A 20,239-nucleotide genomic window follows, 5' to 3' on the forward strand; every position below is an offset into this window, starting at 1 on the left:
TGACCTGTAATAGTACTGTGACGTATAACTTACACCAATGAAATGCTTGGAACCTTTGCATCTCTTCTGATGGCACCATTGTTTTGGTAAAAAGAAGCAGAATAAACTGTGCTTGTTATTTAATATTAAATGTATTATATCTCTATGTGAAATGACATCGTTGCTTTGTAAGTGTAGAGGTACTTTATTTGGTACTCGAAGCTTTAAGTATGAACAAACTGCAAGTAGCTACAGACAGAGAGGAGAGGAATGGGAGGCAAAGTAATAAAAGGTTCTGACAGTGATAAATCACCACTGCCTGACTAAAACGTGCAGATTACCTGCAGAATATGACGGATCTCAGCAGCAACTATGAGACTGATACAGAAGTAAACTCGAGCCAAAATTAACATGCATGTAAAAATCCAATAACTTTCTTCAGATAAGTGCCACAGAGTTACATTATTACACCCTTTTGTCTACAGACTACATCTTCACTGCGTCTGGTGGGAACAAAAGCATATTTCTCCCACTCTACTTTGTGCATTAAGTCCAATTTTAAGAACTTAACATTAGCATGCATTAGTGACTTGTCAATCACAAAGCACCTTCAATCATACATCATTTTACTGTCTGTTGTGTAATTGGGCCATACTTTACTTACCAGAGTTCGTCGAGATTAAGGGAGCAGTGGAATCATTTTCTTTGGGTTTTCTCTACAACCACAGAAGTTCCTGTTGGCCACTGGAGCTGATGCAGGTAAAAGACACTTTTACATAGACTTCATTTTTTAAAATGAGAAGCATGCTTTTTCTTTATATAAAGACTATGGCTGTGCTCTGACCTTGTCAGGAATTCTGTTACCACTGAAGTTTGCCTTCAAGTAAGAAAAAATCTTGACTTCACAATGAACCGCAGTGGTATATTAGATGTCTCAGAATACCGTCTGTTACATTGTTTACAGACAAGTTTTTCTGTGGGACTGAAAACAAGCCTTCACTGATTGATGATGGCTCTCTTACAGCCAGAGCAGATCTTTACTGAGTTACGTTAGAGTACCTGTTTCATATTTAAATCAAAAATGCAGGGTAACTGTCTTTTTTGAATGTTGAAGTTTAATCAGTTAAGGGAAACATGTAATAAGAAATAAGCAATCTATATGTTGGTCAACTATTAGTGAGGTATTTCAGTATAATTTTGAAAAAATTAGCTATTTTGAATACAGATGCAGATTGTCGGGGACAAAAAAAGCCACTGTGAATGGATCCAAAATCAGATCCTGATGGAAATGAACTGAATAGGACCTGGACCTGATCTGATCTGAGTCTTTTTAACCCTGTCCCACTGTGCAAGTGTGACCAGTAACTTTACAGCTTTGCTTTTATGCTCAGCTTTCTCCTCACTACAACAGATCAGTACAGTATTTACATGACTGTGGACACCATCCCAGTCCAGCTGTCAATCTCATGTTCCATTCAAGCCATACTAATAAACGCCACTTGAACTTCTCCACCTGGGGCAGTAACATCCCTAATCCGGAGTCGCACCCACCCTTTTCTGAAAATCAAATAGGTCCCAGAATAGAACCCTGTGAGACGCCTTTAGTTAGCTCAGGAGAAGATGTCGATCCTCCATGTAATCACTTCTGGAAGACAGACTTTGTTTTTCATCATGACGGTGATCCTAAACACACTGCCGGTGGAGTGAAAGACACACAACTGAACACCATCACTCATGCACTGCCCTAATCATTGTGTAAGTGTGGGATCATCTCGACAGAGAACAGAAAACAAGACAGCTCCAAAGAACTGTTCTTCAAGAAGCCTGGAGAACTGTTCCTGCTTAAAGAAATCACCAGAAAGCTTGCTCAAGACAGTTCCGGCTTTTGATGTATATTTGCAGATGTTTTAGAGTACTGCATCTATTTCTCTAGTAAAGTATGAAGGTGACTCGAAGCTTTTGCACTGTACTGTACATGTGTTGGATATGACGTCATAGCCATTGTTCTAATATTCTCCGGGGAAGTGTAATGTCCTATGAAATGAGGAAACTGTGTGTGTGTGCGTGTGTGTTTGTGTGTGTGTTTGTAAGGCAGAGTAGGGGGTGGGGGGCTGGGAAAGGGGCGTGGAATAAACCAACATCACAGGCTAATGCAGCTTCCCATCATGCCATTTAATCTCCCTTTTTGGTCTGTTTGACCGTCGCCCGGTTTGCCTTCATCCGTCCTGTCAAACCGACTGGATCTGCTGTCTGTGTCCGCCAGCGGGATGAAACCGACATAGTGATAACGGAGCATCCCCCCCGCGTCCTCCTGTCCACGAGCGGAGCTTTGCTCCCACTCTCCTACCGACGGAGATATGAGACATCCACTGCTCGATGCAGCCCTGACATTGTGGCTATTTGTAGAGGTGAGGTGTCCTCCGGTGTTACTGTGGTATTAATAGAGCTGTGACGGACAGGCGCGGGTGACGCCGCTGGCTGTACCTTTATAAGGCTTTCGCTCGTGCCTTGTTGTGCCGGGGCTGACTGTGCTGTAGTTCCGATACAGACAGACCAGACCTAACAGAACCCGGCATGCCCGGCTCAGTGAGAAAGGACCTCCGCTGTACTCTTTGTCAACTTCATGAACGTCACAGCGAGAGACGCTCGAATATCTGTAAAAGCTCAACGTTAAGCTGGGATATGGCAACAAAATCAGAAATGTGGAGAAATGCGAAGCTGGTGGGATTGTGTTCGTGCAGAATAAAAGAGTGTGGAACAGTAATATGGCTTTTACCCCCACATCGGATTGTTTGAGTGGGTGAGCTACCTGTGATTCTGCCATCCTTTGTCTTTGTGCTCAGACCCCATAACTCCTCAGTAGGTTACTGGGCCTGTAGGACACACGGCAGCAGTCTGAATCAGTGTGCACGCAGTCACATTTCTTTTTTGTGGTGTTGGTCTTTTCCTCTGATGTACCCTTCTGCACTTGTTGGGGATATAATCATTTAAAAAGAGGTGAAAACGAGCTCCAGTTTAATTTTACAGCCTCTAAATGTAGCTCACTCTTTCTATCAGCCGTGCACTGCTGACACTCCTGTCTATTCATGTAATATTAACCCTCATCATTACTATTTTATTTCATTCAGCAGATGTAGTGAGCACACATTCATTTTGAATTCAAGCAGGCTGCCTAGAGGGAGTCAAGCCCTCAGACCTTGTGCTGCTCCTGCAGTGTCCGCTTTGAGGACGGGTCCTGACAGCTTAGATATTTAGTGTCACTTATAACAGCGTTGACTCACAGAAAGCACGCTTTAGACCCTGGGACATGCTTCCTCAGGGGGGAATAATAATCCTACAAACAGTGGTGCTGTTTAGTTTTCTTCACTTATGTACAAAGTGATAGCAGAGCTGTAACATTTTGGTTTTTACGAAATCCCTGAAAATGGAAACAAGCAAGCTAACTTCCTGCTGATTTCTAATTCAATAAAACGTCTTTTTCATGGATGCACGCATCATTAAGAAGAAGAAATTGGGCTGTTTTTAGCTCCCAGTGATGCCAGTGTTTGATTGACATTGGGAACCGGAAATGGCAGCATTGGGAAACATTTATAAAATAAATATTAGGCAGCAGTAAGCTATATTAAGTACTGTTTAGTGGGTTTGAAGCACTGTTTTGCAACAGAAGCAGCAACTAATGAATCCTGTTATCTTATCGGCTTTCTGTTAGATGAAAGCAGATTAGGAGGAGTCACCGTTTCACTGTTTGCTGGGCCTGAAAACACTAGTAAAACACAGACTCACACAGTGTGAGACTCACACTTTGACACTGTGTAAATTCACCTGAAGAGATATTAAAATGTCCTTAAAGCGGAAACTAATTCATTCTCTCATCGTGGCCTGTGGGGCCTCACTCATGTGCTCTCTGTTGGATGGTAGCTCCTGATATATGCACACCAGATGACAACAGTTAAACAAGGCTCTGCTTCAGGGCTTTTTTCTCTTTTTTGCATGATCAGTGCTTGTAGGGGGTTTAAACTTTCTGTATGAGCTATGAAGCCTGCAATAAATTATATTTACCATTATCAGGGACTGTTGATTAACATTATAGTGGTGCTTTGGCAGTCAAACCAGTTCTAACTGGTTCTTTATTATGACATTTTAATTTTTTTACTTTAATAGAAAGGCCAGAGTGAAGGGTACGATGTACAGAATATGTTCCAGGGCAGACTCAAACCCAGTGAAGTGAATTATAGCAGTGCAAGTACCAAACTGATTTTAATGTGCCTTTTACTGACTATATCAAGATTAACAAATAGTCAGATTAAAGCTGATTAGTGGACCCATCAGAGGCTTGTTCAAGCAAATTAACTGCTCAGTTTTCCTGTCTAGTTGTCATATATTGCCTTAAGTTTCCAAGAGGACATTACTTACTGACAATGGAAAACATGTCTTCAGAAATGTGATTGAAGCAATCGTCAAATCATGGCTACACTTAAAATTTCTAGAGAGGCATTGCATAGTACTCTAAAACACTTTGTGGGAACTGGACCTGTTGTATTCTTGACACCAAACGTGAGGACACCATCCAACAACACAATGGGCTATGTGACATTTCCTCCATCTCTGAGCTGACTCCATCATGGGCAGAGACCCCATTCTTCCTAAACATGCTCCATCTTCTGGTTTGCATATTTGTGGAGAAAGATTCATTATTTCAGTGCATGCCCTTTCATGGAAGTACTTGAAGTCTGGCAAAGCTCAAATTTCTGACTTTACAGTAAGCTCTTTCTATGTAAATGAATTACACGAATTGGCAGTTTAGAATCACTAATGAATTTAGTTTAGAAACCAAGACAGGAAGAGAAGCCTCAGTGTACACACAGGCAGGCCTCAGCTAACCAAGTGATCCAGCCCGAGAACCCTCTGAAGTGAGTGTTCCAGCCTCTACACCGTGGTGTCAGTGTAGCACAAAGGTTAAGTTGGCATTAAAACGGCAGCAAACCAAACGCTGAGTTAATTAATTAAAAACACAGAGCTTCTCAAAGTCCTATGACTGAGGTTTTCAATAATATCACATGATATTATTGAGGTTGGTATTTTGTATGGTTCATATCACAAGATCTTAAATTGTGCATAGGACCATCGATGTGGTCGAAGCCCATTTCATGCATGACAGACAACTGAAACATTGGAGTCAATTTGATAGTGGCCTCAGGGTAAATATAAAGAGGTTGGTATTTTGTATGGTTCATCTGGTTTAAAATGTTTGGCATGATACTCAGAGGCAATAGAGCAATAAAATAGAAGCTACAGTTTGTCTTTGAGGCTAATTGATAAGTGCTGTTGTCTCCTTAAATGCTAACAGGGTGGGGTTTGGGGGCATATTCTTAAATCTGAAAGCTCACTTTGAATGTTGTTTTCTCTATTAAAATTAATATATTATGGGCTTCCAGTAATATTACACATTTGTTTTATTTGTTGTCTCGAGTCTGGGTTTTCTCATCAGGTTGGTAGTTACTGACTGTGTAACGTGGAAGTTCTGTGTGTTCATCTGCCACCCTTTGATTGATATTGCTGTGATTTGCTTGCAGTAGAATAATCTGTCCACAGTTCTTCAAATTATTATTACTGTAACTGTGGTGCCATCAGGTAAACAGCTGGTTAGATACAGCACCTTCTTCACACATCTGGAATCTGTCGATGCAGCAAAAACATCCCTGAGACTATCAGCTTTTTAAGAACTACAGCAGCAGGGTAATAATAAGTAAGCAAAAGCCTGGTCATCACTTTTTTTCTTTTCATACTCCTGTAGTTAAGCTCAGTATTACCTAACGGATTGAAAACTTCTTGCTTTGAGTTGAGTTTGTTTTGTGGATTTCTGGGAAAACCTCGAGCTCCAAATAGACTATATTAGTCTATGTAGAGTATTTGGACCGTAGAAGTTTCCTCATGTTGCCCTTGTAAACCATCAACAATATTGCAAGTCATACAAATAATTGTAGAAACTAACATACTGTAATTTCTTGCCAAACTCAAAAGTTTATGGATGCAAAAATTCTCCATATTCCCATTATGGCTCATAGCTTAACTTCTTTGGCCATGTGTTTACTCATACCTCAGTTTTATTTGGTGGGGCGACATAAGCATCGTCTTTAACAAAAAACTGACAATTCTGCTCGTGTCTCCATATCTCTGCCTATCCTGGAGCATCTCTACACCATCTAGTTTTTCAATTAATAGGCAAATTTCCAAGTTTGTTTTAGAAAGAGACCACGTGTTGATCAGAAAAGGATTTATCTGTGGCTATAATAACAATATGAAGGCACTGCCACTCAGTTGTGTGACACATGGTAATTTCACCTTTCTTCTATATTCAGGAAATGCTTAGAAACTAATTGTGACCTCTATTGTTGTATGATGTTCAGATTTGAGTGGGCTTCACGGCCTTTATTGACATAAACATAAAGAAGAAGTTAAACAGGTGTTAGGTATGAGCAGTTGTTGGAATTTGGGAACAACCAAATGGGTGGTACCAGGTTCTGCAAATATCAACTTTGAACTGGCACAGTTAAGGAAACACCCGTGGGGTCAATACTGTTGATTGATGTAATAGGACTGCAACCAGATCCTAGACTTAACGTTCTGATTGTTGCTAGTTGTTCACAATAAACTGACAAAGATAAGTACTTCAACCCCAGGTTTGCTAACCTGGCACTTTTAGGCACACTTTAATAGTAGTTAGTTGGAGCCCCCTTTTTGTGTTTAGAATTGGCTTCATAGCATAGATTTAAAAAGATTCCTCAGAGATTTTACTTTATATGACATGATAGCATCACTCAGTTGCTCCAAATTTGTTGACATGTTGAGTTTCATGTTGGTTGGGTGCATTGGATTAGGGAACAGTTCAACTGGTGTACCTAATAAAGTGGTTAGTGAGTGTAGAAATGATGGCTCCTTATAGTTTTGGGTATATGATGGAGATGGGTGCAAAGAGCTTAGTACAGACTAAAACAGTAAAAGTCCTCAAGTGTGTCATGCGGTGAATGATATGTGGACCCCAATGTGAAGTGGCGCTGGAAAAGGTGAAGTTTGAAATGTTCTTTTTCTACATTTCACATGGAAACCATCTCAGCTTTAATCTTCCTGGTTCCCTGACTTCATCGGACTTCAGTATCTCGTGTCCTTGTGGAGTTTTCTGCTTTCCCATGTGCTCTGAATAAATGCTTTGGATGGCTGACAAGCTTGACTTAGTATCCTGTGTATATACAGGAAAAGTTGTGCAGAGTAATATAGAAATTTAGGTTTATCAAAACCTAGTAAAAGGTCTGGTTCCACAAAGAAGCCTGGGTCTGGACCATGACCGAGGACATAGAGGATTAGAAGAGATGGAACAAAATATTAGATTTAATTAAATAGTTGAAAAACTGAAGACAAGTATGACTATTGCAACAACATTCATAAGCTCTCTGTGGCTATTTTCATATCAGTACTGGAAGAAAGTTTTTCTTGCTTTATGTCTAATCAGGAAATTTTTGCAACACAGTCCGAGTGAGCAAAATTCAAATGAGATTGATGGCTCTGTGTTGGAGCAAAGTGGTGTTCTCGGATGTCCGACTGTTGCAGAGCTCTTCCCTTCCTGATCATCCCGAACACTTTCGCTGCTTCTAAAAGCTTTCAGTGCAGCATACAACCATTTGAACTATTCATCCTCAATCCAAAAGCCATCTGAGCTGCTTTTAAAGCAAGAAAACACATCCTCTGGTTGCGTAATGGTCATTTTTGTCCTGTGGGAGCACAGAGGGACTCTTTTCTCCACTGTCAGCTTTTCCAACCAGCTCTAATTAGAGAAAGACAATGAACAGAGCTGGATTGTATTCATGGCTGGCAGAGGGTTGAAGACAGGATGAGAATTAGGTCCAAATACAAGTGAATAGATGGTAACAAAGTTAAAAATTGTGAAATTGCGCATTTCCTTTTCCAGCAATATCTTAAATACACTTTCAGATTGATAATGTCATAAATTGTACTGTAGTTTTCTCCTGTTTCTTCCATTGTACAGGATATAACAGTGGAATAGTTCTGTTATTTCACACTCATATCCCTCATGCCAGAGGTGACTGACATTGCTTACTGAGTCATAAAGGCTTATGTTGTCTAGATGAATGTGAGATAAGAGACAGTTTTATTTATATGACACCAAATCACAACAACAATTGCATCAAGGCACTTTGTATTGTAAGGTAATAACCATACAATGATACAGAGAATACAGAAAAAACAACAATCATCCTATGAGCAAGCATTTTGGCGACAGTGGGAAGGAAAAAATCCCTTTTAACAGGTCCGACCGATCTCAGCCATACGGCACGTTGCCACCCGCCCCTCCCAGTGAGCCAAGCTGGCGCCCGTGTTTCAGGTTTTTAGTCACAGTGAAAATGTCTCTGCATCTTTCATCCACAATGTGTATACACAGAGTGACTTTCTTAAGCTGTTTTTGAGAAGCAGTTTCCTGGACTCTATTTGAGGTTTTCTTTGGAAGGGATATGCAAAGGCTAAAGATATTTTTAAAACCCTCCGAGGCTCTCTCTTTCCACTACAATTTAAAATGGTTTTATTCTCATGGGAAGAGCAGGAAATGAGTCCATGAACACACTGGATCTTTTCTAGGGGTAAGAAGTTTTACCCTAGCATGAGAGTGGAATATTCCACGAGTAAAGCACCAGTCAGTGAATCTGTATACTAGAACCCATTTTACTTTGCAGTAAATGGAGTTCATTATAAATCATTTTATTACCTTTTGATTTTTTATGTTACTAAGCCCTCATTTGTCAGCTATTGGCTGGAATGTCCCAGCTACAAACTTCTTTGTACTGCTCAGGCAACATTAATTACCCCCCTGCTCGACACCACACATAATACACTCCCGATCAAAGGTTTAAGACCATTTGAAAAATTGAGAACCCAGCAAGAGCTGCTGCTGCTAACTGAGCTTCATTTTGTGAGTTGGAAAGAGTTGCAAGTTTTTAATCATCACCTTTTTCTCTTTTACAGTGTGTAGAGGCGAAAAAGTACTGCTGGTATTTCGAAGGTGGATACCCCATCTACTTCATGTAAGTTTTTAAACCAATGATGTCCACTGTGGTCACTGACCATCCTTTTCATGTGTAAACGTTTTGTAGGTCTGAGATGTTTGTAAAAGAATGAGATGAAAACATGTTAGTAGATTAAATGTGTTACCCTAAAATGAGTTTCTCATGCATTACTGTTTTTATATAATAAAAAATGAAAATGACTTTGGGAGAATATTTGACAATTAGGACTTCAAAACTAAAACTCCACTTTTACATCACAAGTCATGGCGTGCATGGAGAAGCATGAGGCAGAGGCGTGGCATGTGGTGACTAGTTCTTGCTGATGTCCTAAAAACTGTGGAAATCCAAGCGATTTGACTGTTCAGCAGAGAAGAAGTAACGGCTGCAGTGGCTGTGCATGCAGCCCGAGCACCTCGCTGCAGCTTTGCAATCATTTATTACCTGGGCTGTTCACTCCATTAATTTCTGTTCATCGAATGCTATCTTATTATGTTTAATGATGTACTGTCATCGTTTAACAGCCACTAATTTCTATACAGTGGGATTAATTGTAAATGAACTGCCTCTCTCAGACCGGCTCCGGCCTACAGATTTGATCCTGATGTTATGTTTCCTGTTCGCACCTCTTAAATCTTTGTGGAAACTGTAATATCCCTCAAACCTTAACAGAATGATAACTGAAATGTCAACAATAATAATAATAATTAGAATATTTTGATGTGATGGAATCAGTATTTTTGTAAGTAGTGATGCAAAAACCCTTTTTTAGGTAAAATGTTTTGTGCCAATGCATAGAGAGTATAAATATTATGCTACCTACACACAAGGAGTGTGACAGAAACTGGCATCAACTTTATCTGGTGTGATGCAAACACTGCTCGCTGCATGCTTTGCAGCACCTGCGGACATTGATTAGCCTCCCAGCTCTAGCGCTGAAATGCTAGAAGGGCTAGGAATGGGAGAGCCCAGCATGAGAAGTCATGCTGATTTGTCCATAGTCATCTATCGCACACACATGCACACACACGCACTGCAGACAACTTTTTTTTCCAGCTGCATTAATTCCAGTTTCCTGCTGCACTTCTCAGACTGGTCAACCACAGTTGGCCTCTGTCCTGACTGTTCCCAGGCTGCTGGGTTGTCAGTTAAAGGGAAACTTCTTTAAATTTTGTTTACCAAGCAGAAAGTGTGATTAATGCAAAAATACACCTGTGTGTATTGCAAATTATGGTGGAAATGTCAGGGAACTGTAGCGAGACTCTCTGTACTGCAATAAAAAAAGTATGTTACTGTACATACAGACTAATGTAATTTACTGTGTGTGGCAGGACAGTTTTTCCTCAGCTCTGTAGTACACTGAGGTAAAAACAGTGTTTAACTGTCTTGCAGCTGAACAACTAAAATATCTGGCACAGATGTTTTTTCTCTGGAGTTATATGGAGTTTCTCTGATGTCCTAATTACTGGAGACAATAAGCTCAAAAACACACAAGTTCAACACAAAACCATTACAATAAAAAGGAAGACATTCCATCCATCATCAACTTCCTTCTGTACTTGCAGAGCTTTTACCCTTGAAAGCAACTGCTTGGCTTCTAAGTCTGAATAAATAATTGATTTCAAAGAGGTGAAATCTGTCTGTAAGAGGAGACTTTTCTTTTTTGCTGATGGGCTCCACCAGTGTCAGACTGAAAACTATGGACTCACTCACCTGTTGAGAAGAAGGAATGTGAGCTGGCTAAATCGTATTTATCTTATAACTCGAGTTGTTGTTCATGACGCCAAAATATGTATCGGAGCGATCTCTTCTTCCTGTTAAAAGGAAGATTTTCCTTCCCACTGTCACCAAGTTCTTGCTCATAGGAGGTCCTTGGATTGTTGGGGCATTCTCTGTATTATTGTAAGGTCTTTACCTAACGGTTGAGGCAACTGTTGTTGTAATCTGTTGCTATATAAAAAAAATTGACTGGAAGTTAATAATAAGTTAAGAATGATATTTCCATCTGTAGTAATTTATATTTGGTGGCATGGTTCTACACTCTACCGAGGCCGTAAATGAAATGTAGAGTTCTTCTTCTCACCCTTCCATGGAAAGCCAGAGTCTGGGAGAGCTGCAGTAAAATCCTGGAACAGATGACAGCAGATATATATCTGAGGTCAGATACAGCAAGAAAGAAAGAGGTGGGTTGCAAAGCAGCTCGCAGGTGCAGAAAAGAAGGAATAGGATAATGTTCTTAAAACGTTAACAATAATTCACCACTCCCAAGTAGCTAAACAGTAAAACAATAACAGAGGCTAACTGCTCCATGCTGTTGCTGACTCATTGCCGTGTGACTTGCTGCAGATGCCGTTCCTACGAGGACTGCTGTGGGACTCGCTGCTGTGTGAGAGCCCTGTCCATCCAAAGACTATGGTACTTCTGGTGAGTTACTGTGTGTTGGGTTTACTATGTGTGCACAGCTGTGAAAACGAGCAAAGACCAAACAAACAAATAACACAATCATAAACTTGTGCACATTTTTACCATTTTGTTTTGCAGGTGTAGCTACATTAAAGAGCTTTACCCTGTGGTTACACTGAATATGTGGACTGAGCTTTCTTTCAGTGGTGACTTCTGGCGCACACATTCGACATAGGGCTGACTGAATTACAGGCAAAACAAGAGGCTGTAATTTGTTTTTAGCATCATTTTGTGTCCTCTGCTTTTATTGAGCACAGTGGGTAGAACTTCACACTGGGTTTGTGTCATTTACAGACTACAGTAGACTGTGTAGTTATTTAATTATCAAGCAAAATTCAGCAGGTACTCATCACTGTTAGAGTAATTTCTTCTACACTGGTAAAAAAAAAGTCTGTTTTTAACTTTTGCACATATAAACACCACTTATGTGTACAAATATACTGCATGCTGGTCTCATTCAGCAACCATTTCAGTGGCTATTCTGTTAGCATAATGTTGCAGCAACTGCTTTGCAAAGATGTGTTTAGCTCCAAGGTTTTTGAAAATGAGAAAAGATCAAAGGTCTCGCTACAAACTTTTTAGGAGAAAGAAATCATTTTTTAAATAAAAGTTAAAAATAGCTTCCCATTCTGAAATTTGACTTCTTAACATCCGCCTGATTGCTGGCGAGCTGTTTAGACTTCCATCTATTAACTCTACCCCTAAGTGATTGGTGGATGCTAAGAGACTTAAATAGATGTTTTTCCAGTGGCTAAAAAAATCTGGCTATTATAAAACAGCTCTTAGTTCATAGGATCAGTTTCCTCAGTTTTACTGACAAATTTATGGTGTTTTCTTATTAAATACAACATGATAATTGTTTACATTATGACCCCCTTAATGTCCACAGTGATAATAGTTACAGTTCCTAAATTCATGGCTCGAAAGGACCTAACACACAAGATGCCAAAATGCTGTTCTGGTTCAACAAACTTTTATTCATGAAAGTGTGATTACTTATAAAGAACGAACATAAGTAACAGAGTTGGGAGGCCCAGCAACAACAAAGCAAACAGAAAAAGGACCAGCCGCACTTTCTGTATTACTCTGTCGGGTGTGGAGAGTCCACTTTGAGGATCTCCTTAATCCCACTTCCATACCTTCTGTAATGGAAGCAGAGACTGGGGATGAGGGGGATGACTTGCCTGTCACTGGGGGTGAGGTCACTAATGTAGTTAAAAACTGCTTGGTGGCAGACACCCCGGGGTGGGGGAGGTGGTTCTTCCTTAGTCCCTTGAGGCTTTGGGTGTTGTGGCTTTATTTTGGCTGACAAGTCTCAGCACCTCTGGTTTGGCAGACTGAGGTGGTGCCCCCCCTTATTAGAAGGGGGGATGGAAGGTGTGCTCTATCTATAGGGGGAGTCGCACTTCTCAGCCTCTCTGGTCTGTGCCAGGATACAGGAGAGGAGAGTCCATGAGTTAATTGAACGTAGGAGTCAGGAGGACTGGACCAGCTCAAGGATATTTGAGGGTGTTTTCCTAACCAGTCTGCCTGTGTTTTGTGTTCCTAGTGCCTCTATGATTTTGGACCTTTAGTGGTTATTTAAATATTCTGTCTCCTAGCCTCCGAATATCTAGTTGCTAGTGTCTCTATTGTTTTTTTTTTTCATTATAGATTTCTGTTAGTGAAGTTATTGTTTCCTTTGTATTTTGGAGTTATTTTGTATCCTTGCATCAGCCTTTATTTGTCTCCTGTTTAATCTTGTCTGCCTGTGGGAGTCTGTGAGTCTGCTCGTGGGTCCTAATCGCCACCATCAGCTAAATCACGACAGTAAACAACTCGATGTCCCCCCCGGATGAGCTGCAAGAGGTGGGTGGGGTGAAGGGAGTCTGGGTTTGTCTACTCAGACTCCAGCCTCCAACCCGAATCAGCAGAAAGTGAATAAATGGAATGATGACCGACAACATATTCATAACATCAGAGATGTCTTTTAGAAACAGCAAATGTAGCTTTCATGCTTAATAACATTTTTTGGTAGCAAAGTCATGTCAGTGTTGACATGCTAGCTGGATAGTTTGCCACATAACGTCATCATTCTGATTTTAGCCGGAACTCCTGTATTTACAGTGATATGTTTTGTTTTCTTCTCAGGGTGCTGCTGATGATGGGAGTGTTGTTCTGCTGTGGTGCAGGCTTCTTCATTCGCAGAAGGATGTACCCGTCTCCTTTGAGAGACGAGCCAGCCTTCAATGTCTCCTTCACTAGGCACCCTGTTACCACACCAGGTACAGTAGGCTGTGACAGGTGCACAGACAAGAGTGACAAACTAAGATGCAGTAAAACTTCATATTAAATAAAAAGAAAAATTAAAACAGTGTGAGATTTGTGTTTACCATGGAAAACCGTTGAGTTGAACAGTGTAAGAAAGTGAAGTCAGGAGAAGAAGACATGGTTGCATCAAACGTACTCCAAAGTACAAGGCCCACGTTTTGAGGACCAGCACACTTAACTCAAACATTCTGCATATGTTTCTTTTATTAAAGTTTGGCAGCCGTGTGGCTCTGTTTATGAACGCGGTGGTGTGACTAACATGTACTTATGCTAACATGTAACTGTATTACTCTATGAGCTCTAAAGGCCATCGTAGATAAAAGCCATCTGGACTGCCGAAGTATGCTTTATAGTCCGATATGAGGGAAGTGGATATGACAGGCACCCTAAGAACTGAATGTTTGCATAAGAGACAAACAGGCACAAACATGGTTTCCTTTTTAAAAGCTATTCAGGCAGACATCACACAGTATGTTATTATTATTATTGTCATTATTAATAAAATAATAATAACAAGATATAGAGAAATTCATTTGTATGTGGAATATTTTAAAAATCAACAAAGTAAAGTAGAAATAAAATGTTAACACTGATGTGCTGCACAGTGGAGGAACGTTTCTGATATCTGTCCTTATCTTGTCCAGAATCACTCTGTTAGAAAACGTGCCGTGGGTGGTCAAGCTTGTCCAAGCTAACAGTTTTGCCCTCCTCACCACCGTTTACAGCGAATCATCCTTCCTGATTAGTTCATTCAGTCTCTGGGTGCTGCCAGCTGTGATGCTAGACACAACAGACTGATAGAAAATCTCCAACATTTTACTGCACATGTTGAAGTACCTCAGCTTCCTTAGCAAAGAGAGTCTGCTGATCTCCTTCTTGTATGCAGTCTGCGCTGGTCTTCCAGTGAGCGTCCAGGTACTTGTACTCACTCCTTCACCACATCGGCATGGTGTTCAAGGATGGATGCTTGCTGGCTTGCTGGATGCATGCTAGCTGGCCTCTTACGCATCTCTTTGAAGCATCTTTTTGGTCTCCTTTACATCGAAAGAAGATCAATCCGGGACCAGGTCGAGGGGGCAACAGCCTAAGCAGAGAAGCCCAGACCTCCCTCTCCCCAGCCACCTTCTCCAGCTTGTCCGGGGGAATACCAAGGCATTCCCAGGCCAGCTGAGAGATATAATCTCTCCAGCGTGTCCTGGATCTGCTCCGGGGCCTCCTCCCGGTGGCACATGCCCAGAACACCTCACCTAGGAGGCGCCCTGGAGGCATCCTTGTCAGATCACCTTAACTGGCCCCTTTTGATGTGGAGGTGCAGCGGCTTTACTCTGAGCCCTCCCGGATGGCCGAACTCCTCACCCTATCTCTAAGAGATCATGCTGTGATCGAAAGGAGATTTCTCCTGGAACACTTCATGAAATCACTTTGGTCCATCAAATCCAACCACTGCAGAAACAAACCCTGGCGTGTCCCATTTATGTCCCCTAAACTTTTCTAAGTCTGTTCATTATGCTCAACATTATGTCCATTATGTAGTTCAGACATGAGACTTTGGTTGAGAGCAGAGCAGCTGTTAAAACTCTTGTCATAATTTTACATGGATGGAAATTTACTTTCCATCCATGTATGGATCCATGTCCCTTATGGACAGGATTTCTAGGCGCAGCCAAGTGGCGGAGGGCTTTTGCTTTGATGGCCTCAGAATCTCATCTCTGATTTTTGCAGATGATGTGGTTCTGTTGGCTTCATCGGGTGAGGGCCTCCAGCTCGCACTGGAACGGTTCGCAGCCGAGTGTGAAGCAGCGGGAATGAGGATCAGCACCTCCAAATCTGAGGCCATGGTTCTCAGCCGGAAAAGGGTTGAGTGCCCACTCCGGGTCGGGGATGAGTTCCTGCCCCAAGTGGAGGAGTTCAAGTATCTCGGGGTCTTGTTCGCGAGTGATGGGAGAAGGGAGCCGGAGATCGACAGACTGATTGGGGCTGCAGCTGCAGTGATGCGGACGCTGCACTGGTCCGTCGTGGTGAAGAGGGAGCTGAGTGTAAAAGCGAAGCTCTCAATTTACCGGTCGATCTACGTCCCTACCCTCACCTATGGCCACGAGCTGTGGGTAGTGACCGAAAGAACGAGATCGCGGATACAAGCGGCAGAAATGAGCTTCCTCCGAAGGGTGGCTGGCCTCTCCCTTAGAGATAGGGTGAGAAGTTCGGCCATCCGGGAGGGGCTCAGAGTAGAGCAGCTGCTGCTCCACATCGAAAGGAGCCAGCTGAGGTGGTTCGGGCATCTGACAAGGATGCCTCCTGGGCGCCTCCTGGGTGAGGTGTTCCAGGCATGTCCCACCGGGAGGAGGCCCCGGGGCAGACCCAGGACACGCTGGAGAGATTATATCTCTCGGCTGGCCTGGGAACGCCTTGGTGTTCCCCCGGATAAGCTGGAGGAGGTGGCTGGGGAGAGGGAGGTCTGGGCCTCTTTGCTTAGGCTGCTGCCCCCGCGACCCGGCCCCGGACAAAGCGGATGAAGATGGATGGAAATTTACTTTGTGTCAGTCAACCAAGCAGAAACTTAAGTGGAACATTCCAATAATAGCACAGCGTCAAACTCTCTGAAAAGGTGACCCGGAGGAGGACGTTTTTACTCGTTTTTCTCTCTGATGAACTCCAAAGTAAAGTCAGCATCTCAGCCTGCTTGTTCTAATCTTCTCTGACACCCTGTTTGTTTAAGGCTTTGGGTTGAAGGCAGAAAGATAAATAAGGAATCAGTGATGTAACTGTGGTAGTGAAAAACGATCGATGGAGAGGATTTCTGCTCAGTGAGTAATAAAGTGGTATTCAGAGGTACTGGCAGTCTATCCTTACTGATTATCAGAGAGTTTTAGGAATAACAATAACACTGAAGATTTTTACTATAAACATGAGACCAGTTTATGTACTTGTACCTGTTATATTTTAGTTTTGATTTTTAACAAATTTTCAAGAATTTCAAAAAAAAAAAAAAAGTCACTTTCTTACCATGATTATGGGGCATGGATAGATGCACTGTGTTCTTTGATGGCTGAGCTCTACTGTTTATAGTAAATGTGAAAAAGGTTTTGAATATTTAACATATGAATACCAGAATGAAATCGAATGCTGTCGTAACAGCCTATTTTTAAACTTGAGATTTTAAAGGAAAAGCATTTGAATCATTTCTTTTCTCTTTTCCTGCAGTTTCCCAGCAGCCAGGGAGCATGCAGGGCTTCGGGGTGAATGGATTGGCAGGAGGTGACCCAGGGGTTACCATGACACACCCGCCGTACCCGCCACAGCCTGGCTCCACCCACATGATGATGGGTTCCTATCCGCCACCTCCGTCGTACTGCAACCATCCTCCACCATCCTACGAACAAATATTTAAAAACAGCGACAAGAAGTGATGTCTGCAAGGACTCGAGGATGAAACGAAATAAGGGAATGTGGCACTGAGGCTGAATCATCAGGATGTTTAGACACACAGGGACACGTGCCAGTGGACAGCGGTTTTTTGATGTAAAAACTGGAAGACACACACTCTCCTCCCATGTGGAAAAGACTGAAAAAGCACAGTAACCAGTCACTCATTCACCATTTCCTTTCTAGCTCACACTACACACAAACACATTCATCTGAGGCCTCCTTTTTCTGAATCCACATGTATGTACCAGCTTTCTGAACTGACGATAAGTGAGGATGGACGAAGTAAGTCGGAGGTTTCATTCAGTATCTCGCTCAGAAAAAGAAACTGCCATGTGCATTCAACATTTTGATTTTTAAAGGTTCTTCTTCTATTAGGAAAACTGAAAATACTGACAGCGAGCTCCATAATTATAAAAAGGTCAGTTAGAAAATGCCTTCTGTAGCCAGCATTTTAGTGCAACAGCTCTTTACATAACGATGAGATCACGATCCATTTTATGTTACAGATGTTTTTCCCAGTCATGTAAAGACATAACGAGCAGGCAGTGGCTCATTTTCCTGAAAGCAGTGACAGTTTCGCCTCAACACAATTTATATTGTCACTCTTTTCATCAGCGTCAGATTTTGATTCTTAGTGCGAGGACAAACGAGAGGGCGTGTCACTTCTCTGAGTTTCACTGAGATGAGCTCTTTGGGTACATGTGTGTGCCTGAGAGGCAGCACATGTGTAAGAACAGGAACACCTACTGTTGTTTTGGGAGCAGTGTTTGTGTACTCATTCAAAAAAGTCATGCATCACATCATTTGTCATGCTACTCGCTACATTAATTTTGCATTACTCACCAACATGGCCTGTAGTACACCATTAAAACCCCTGGAGGGTCTTGGGTCGATTTGTGGCTATTTTCAAATTTTGATTACCTGCCATTTGCACAGTGTTGAATGGAATATAGCGAAAGTCTGCAAAAAAAAGTTTGGTCACATTTACTGTTAAAATTTCAGTATGACTTCCGGAAATTAGCTTCAGTGGCTAAGCTATCGATAAACTTACGCTATCGGACCTAGTGGTCGATTTGTGCCCCATTGAAACCCATTATAAATGCTATTTTTCACGGCAAAAAAATTACGGTCAAATCGATCGTGATCGGTAATGCTTCCGCTTCCGCTTGCAGTACTGGCCTTAGAGTTGTAATTTTTTTATTTGTCCACCGGGTGGCGCCCTTGCTCCACATTTGACCCGGGGCTGGAAAACAGCGGGCTGCTTAAAGAGACCTGCGGGGAATGAAGCGTCATTTCCGGCGTGCTGCAGCGGCTTCGCCCGCTGATCGGGCGGGACAATTTTCGGCCCCAGGACCGTTTGAGGTTGGATTTTTTTTTTTAATCAACAGGAAATGACGTATTTGTTGTGACGTGGTACCGGATGTGTGTGTTGGAAAAAGGGGTCCGACGCAACATGCCCCGGTCATCGTCGCGAGTCAACCCGGGAGCATGCACCGATTCCGGCCTAGAGGAGGAGCATTTGCCGCCTGGAGACCATTTTCTGGTCCGGAAAAAAAAAATAAAAGGCGATCGAAATGACTGTTTGTGCCAATCTTTAGTCCATCTAAAGGCCTAATTATAATAACAATCAAATATTACTTCAAATGTTTTTTTGGGAAAATATTTAGTTTTTTAGTTTTTTTTTTAGTTTTTTTGTAATTTAAAGGGTTAAAACAACGAAAATATAATTAAAACTTTATATGAATATTTCAGGGAGAAGTAGTTTTAAAAGACTGACCAATTTAAAGTGAAAAAAAAATTAATATTTAATATTTTTATTGCACTTTTTGGGCGTGGTCGATAGTGTGCATTTTATGAAATGCGCTCCTGGAAAAAAAAAAAAAGGCGATCGAAATGACTCTTGGTGCCAATCTTTAGTCCATCTAAAGGCCTAATTATAATAACAATTGAATATTACCTCAAATGTTTTTTTTGGAAAATATTCAAGTTTTTTGTTTTTTGGGGCAAAAAAAGCAGTGCGCTCATGTGACGAAACCGGGATATAAAGGGTTAAAATCCGCGAAATGTAATTAAAACTTGACATGAATATTTCAAGGAGAAGTAGGTCTAAAAGATTGGCTAATTTAAAGTGGAAAAAAATATTAATATATAAATTTTTTATAGCGCTTTTTTGGGCGTGGTCGATTTGTGGCTCTAAGACCGATAGTGTATGCATTTTTCTAAGACCCTCCAGGGTTAAGTTAACATATATACCTTTATACCTATATATATACCTTAGCCCGCAGTCCCACTGACACAAGAACACACAAGGTGTTTTTTTGTTGTGTCTGACTGCTCGTCTGTGCTTTTGTCGAAGTCAAAAGTCAAGCTTGGTTGGGGTCAGTATGCGTTCAGTTTTACATCATTCTGGGTTCTGTTGTTTTGACTACATTTATTGGCCTTTCTTTGTCAGGTAATTAAAACAGTTACATCCCAGTTTAAAGTGAAAGTACTGTGTGTGTCTGTGGGACAGCAGTGATATGTCTTTTCCATCCTCGTAAAATTCAGTCTAGCCTGATTTCTTACAGACTGTCAGGTTGTCAGACAACACAAAGGCAGATTTAACAGTGTATCAGTGAAAGCAGAAAAACTTATTCAGAAGACACAGCAGCACACCAGAACACTAACATAACCACTGCAACAACATATGCCAGTTCAGAACTGCTGAATGCAGGATGTGGATGGTAGCATTTTCCATGGCTGTGTGACGGATGGTGCAGCGTCGGAGATGCAGCAGCGATGCTCTTCTATCCTCTGTCAGACCTGCTGAGTCACTGTGTGTGCAGAGCACAGGCACATCTAGGAAACCATCACTTGCATTCATCTTATTTGAGGATGTTAATGGTCCATATACTCTGCAAATGTGACCTTCCTCTATTTAACAAGCTTTTTGCTACGATGCTCATTTTTCCATAACATTGCTGCAACATGCATCAATCCTTAGTTTGCAC

At 41.6% G+C, this 20,239-nt stretch overlaps 2 protein-coding genes across 2 annotated transcripts in view; one reads left to right on the forward strand and one right to left on the reverse strand.

The window, feature by feature from the left end:
• Window positions 1-2,112: 2,112 nt before the first annotated feature.
• On the forward strand, window positions 2,113-18,421 carry vopp1b (VOPP1 WW domain binding protein b). The gene is made up of 5 exons (XM_085467485.1): window positions 2,113-2,387; window positions 9,013-9,071; window positions 11,397-11,474; window positions 13,644-13,777; window positions 17,025-18,421. Exons 1-5 carry the CDS (start codon window positions 2,337-2,339, stop codon window positions 17,228-17,230), a joined length of 528 nt encoding a protein of 175 aa, XP_085323611.1. The 5' UTR covers window positions 2,113-2,336; the 3' UTR covers window positions 17,231-18,421.
• lancl2 (LanC lantibiotic synthetase component C-like 2 (bacterial)) overlaps window positions 7,354-20,239 on the reverse strand; it is a 43,599-nt gene continuing 30,713 nt past the window's right edge. The window contains exons 10-11 of the mRNA XM_085467483.1: window positions 11,134-11,176; window positions 7,354-7,798 (exon numbers count right to left, since the gene is read on the reverse strand). Coding sequence (XP_085323609.1) covers window positions 7,780-7,798; window positions 11,134-11,176 — 62 coding nt within the window. The 3' untranslated portion in view covers window positions 7,354-7,779. The remainder of the gene's footprint in view (window positions 7,799-11,133; window positions 11,177-20,239) is intronic.

The sequence above is a fragment of the Copadichromis virginalis genome, linkage group LG9, assembly GCF_057382275.1.
Source record: "Copadichromis virginalis isolate Kocher_CV1m ecotype Utaka linkage group LG9, C_Virginalis_male_GT1.1, whole genome shotgun sequence".
Classification (NCBI taxonomy): domain Eukaryota; kingdom Metazoa; phylum Chordata; class Actinopteri; order Cichliformes; family Cichlidae; genus Copadichromis; species Copadichromis virginalis.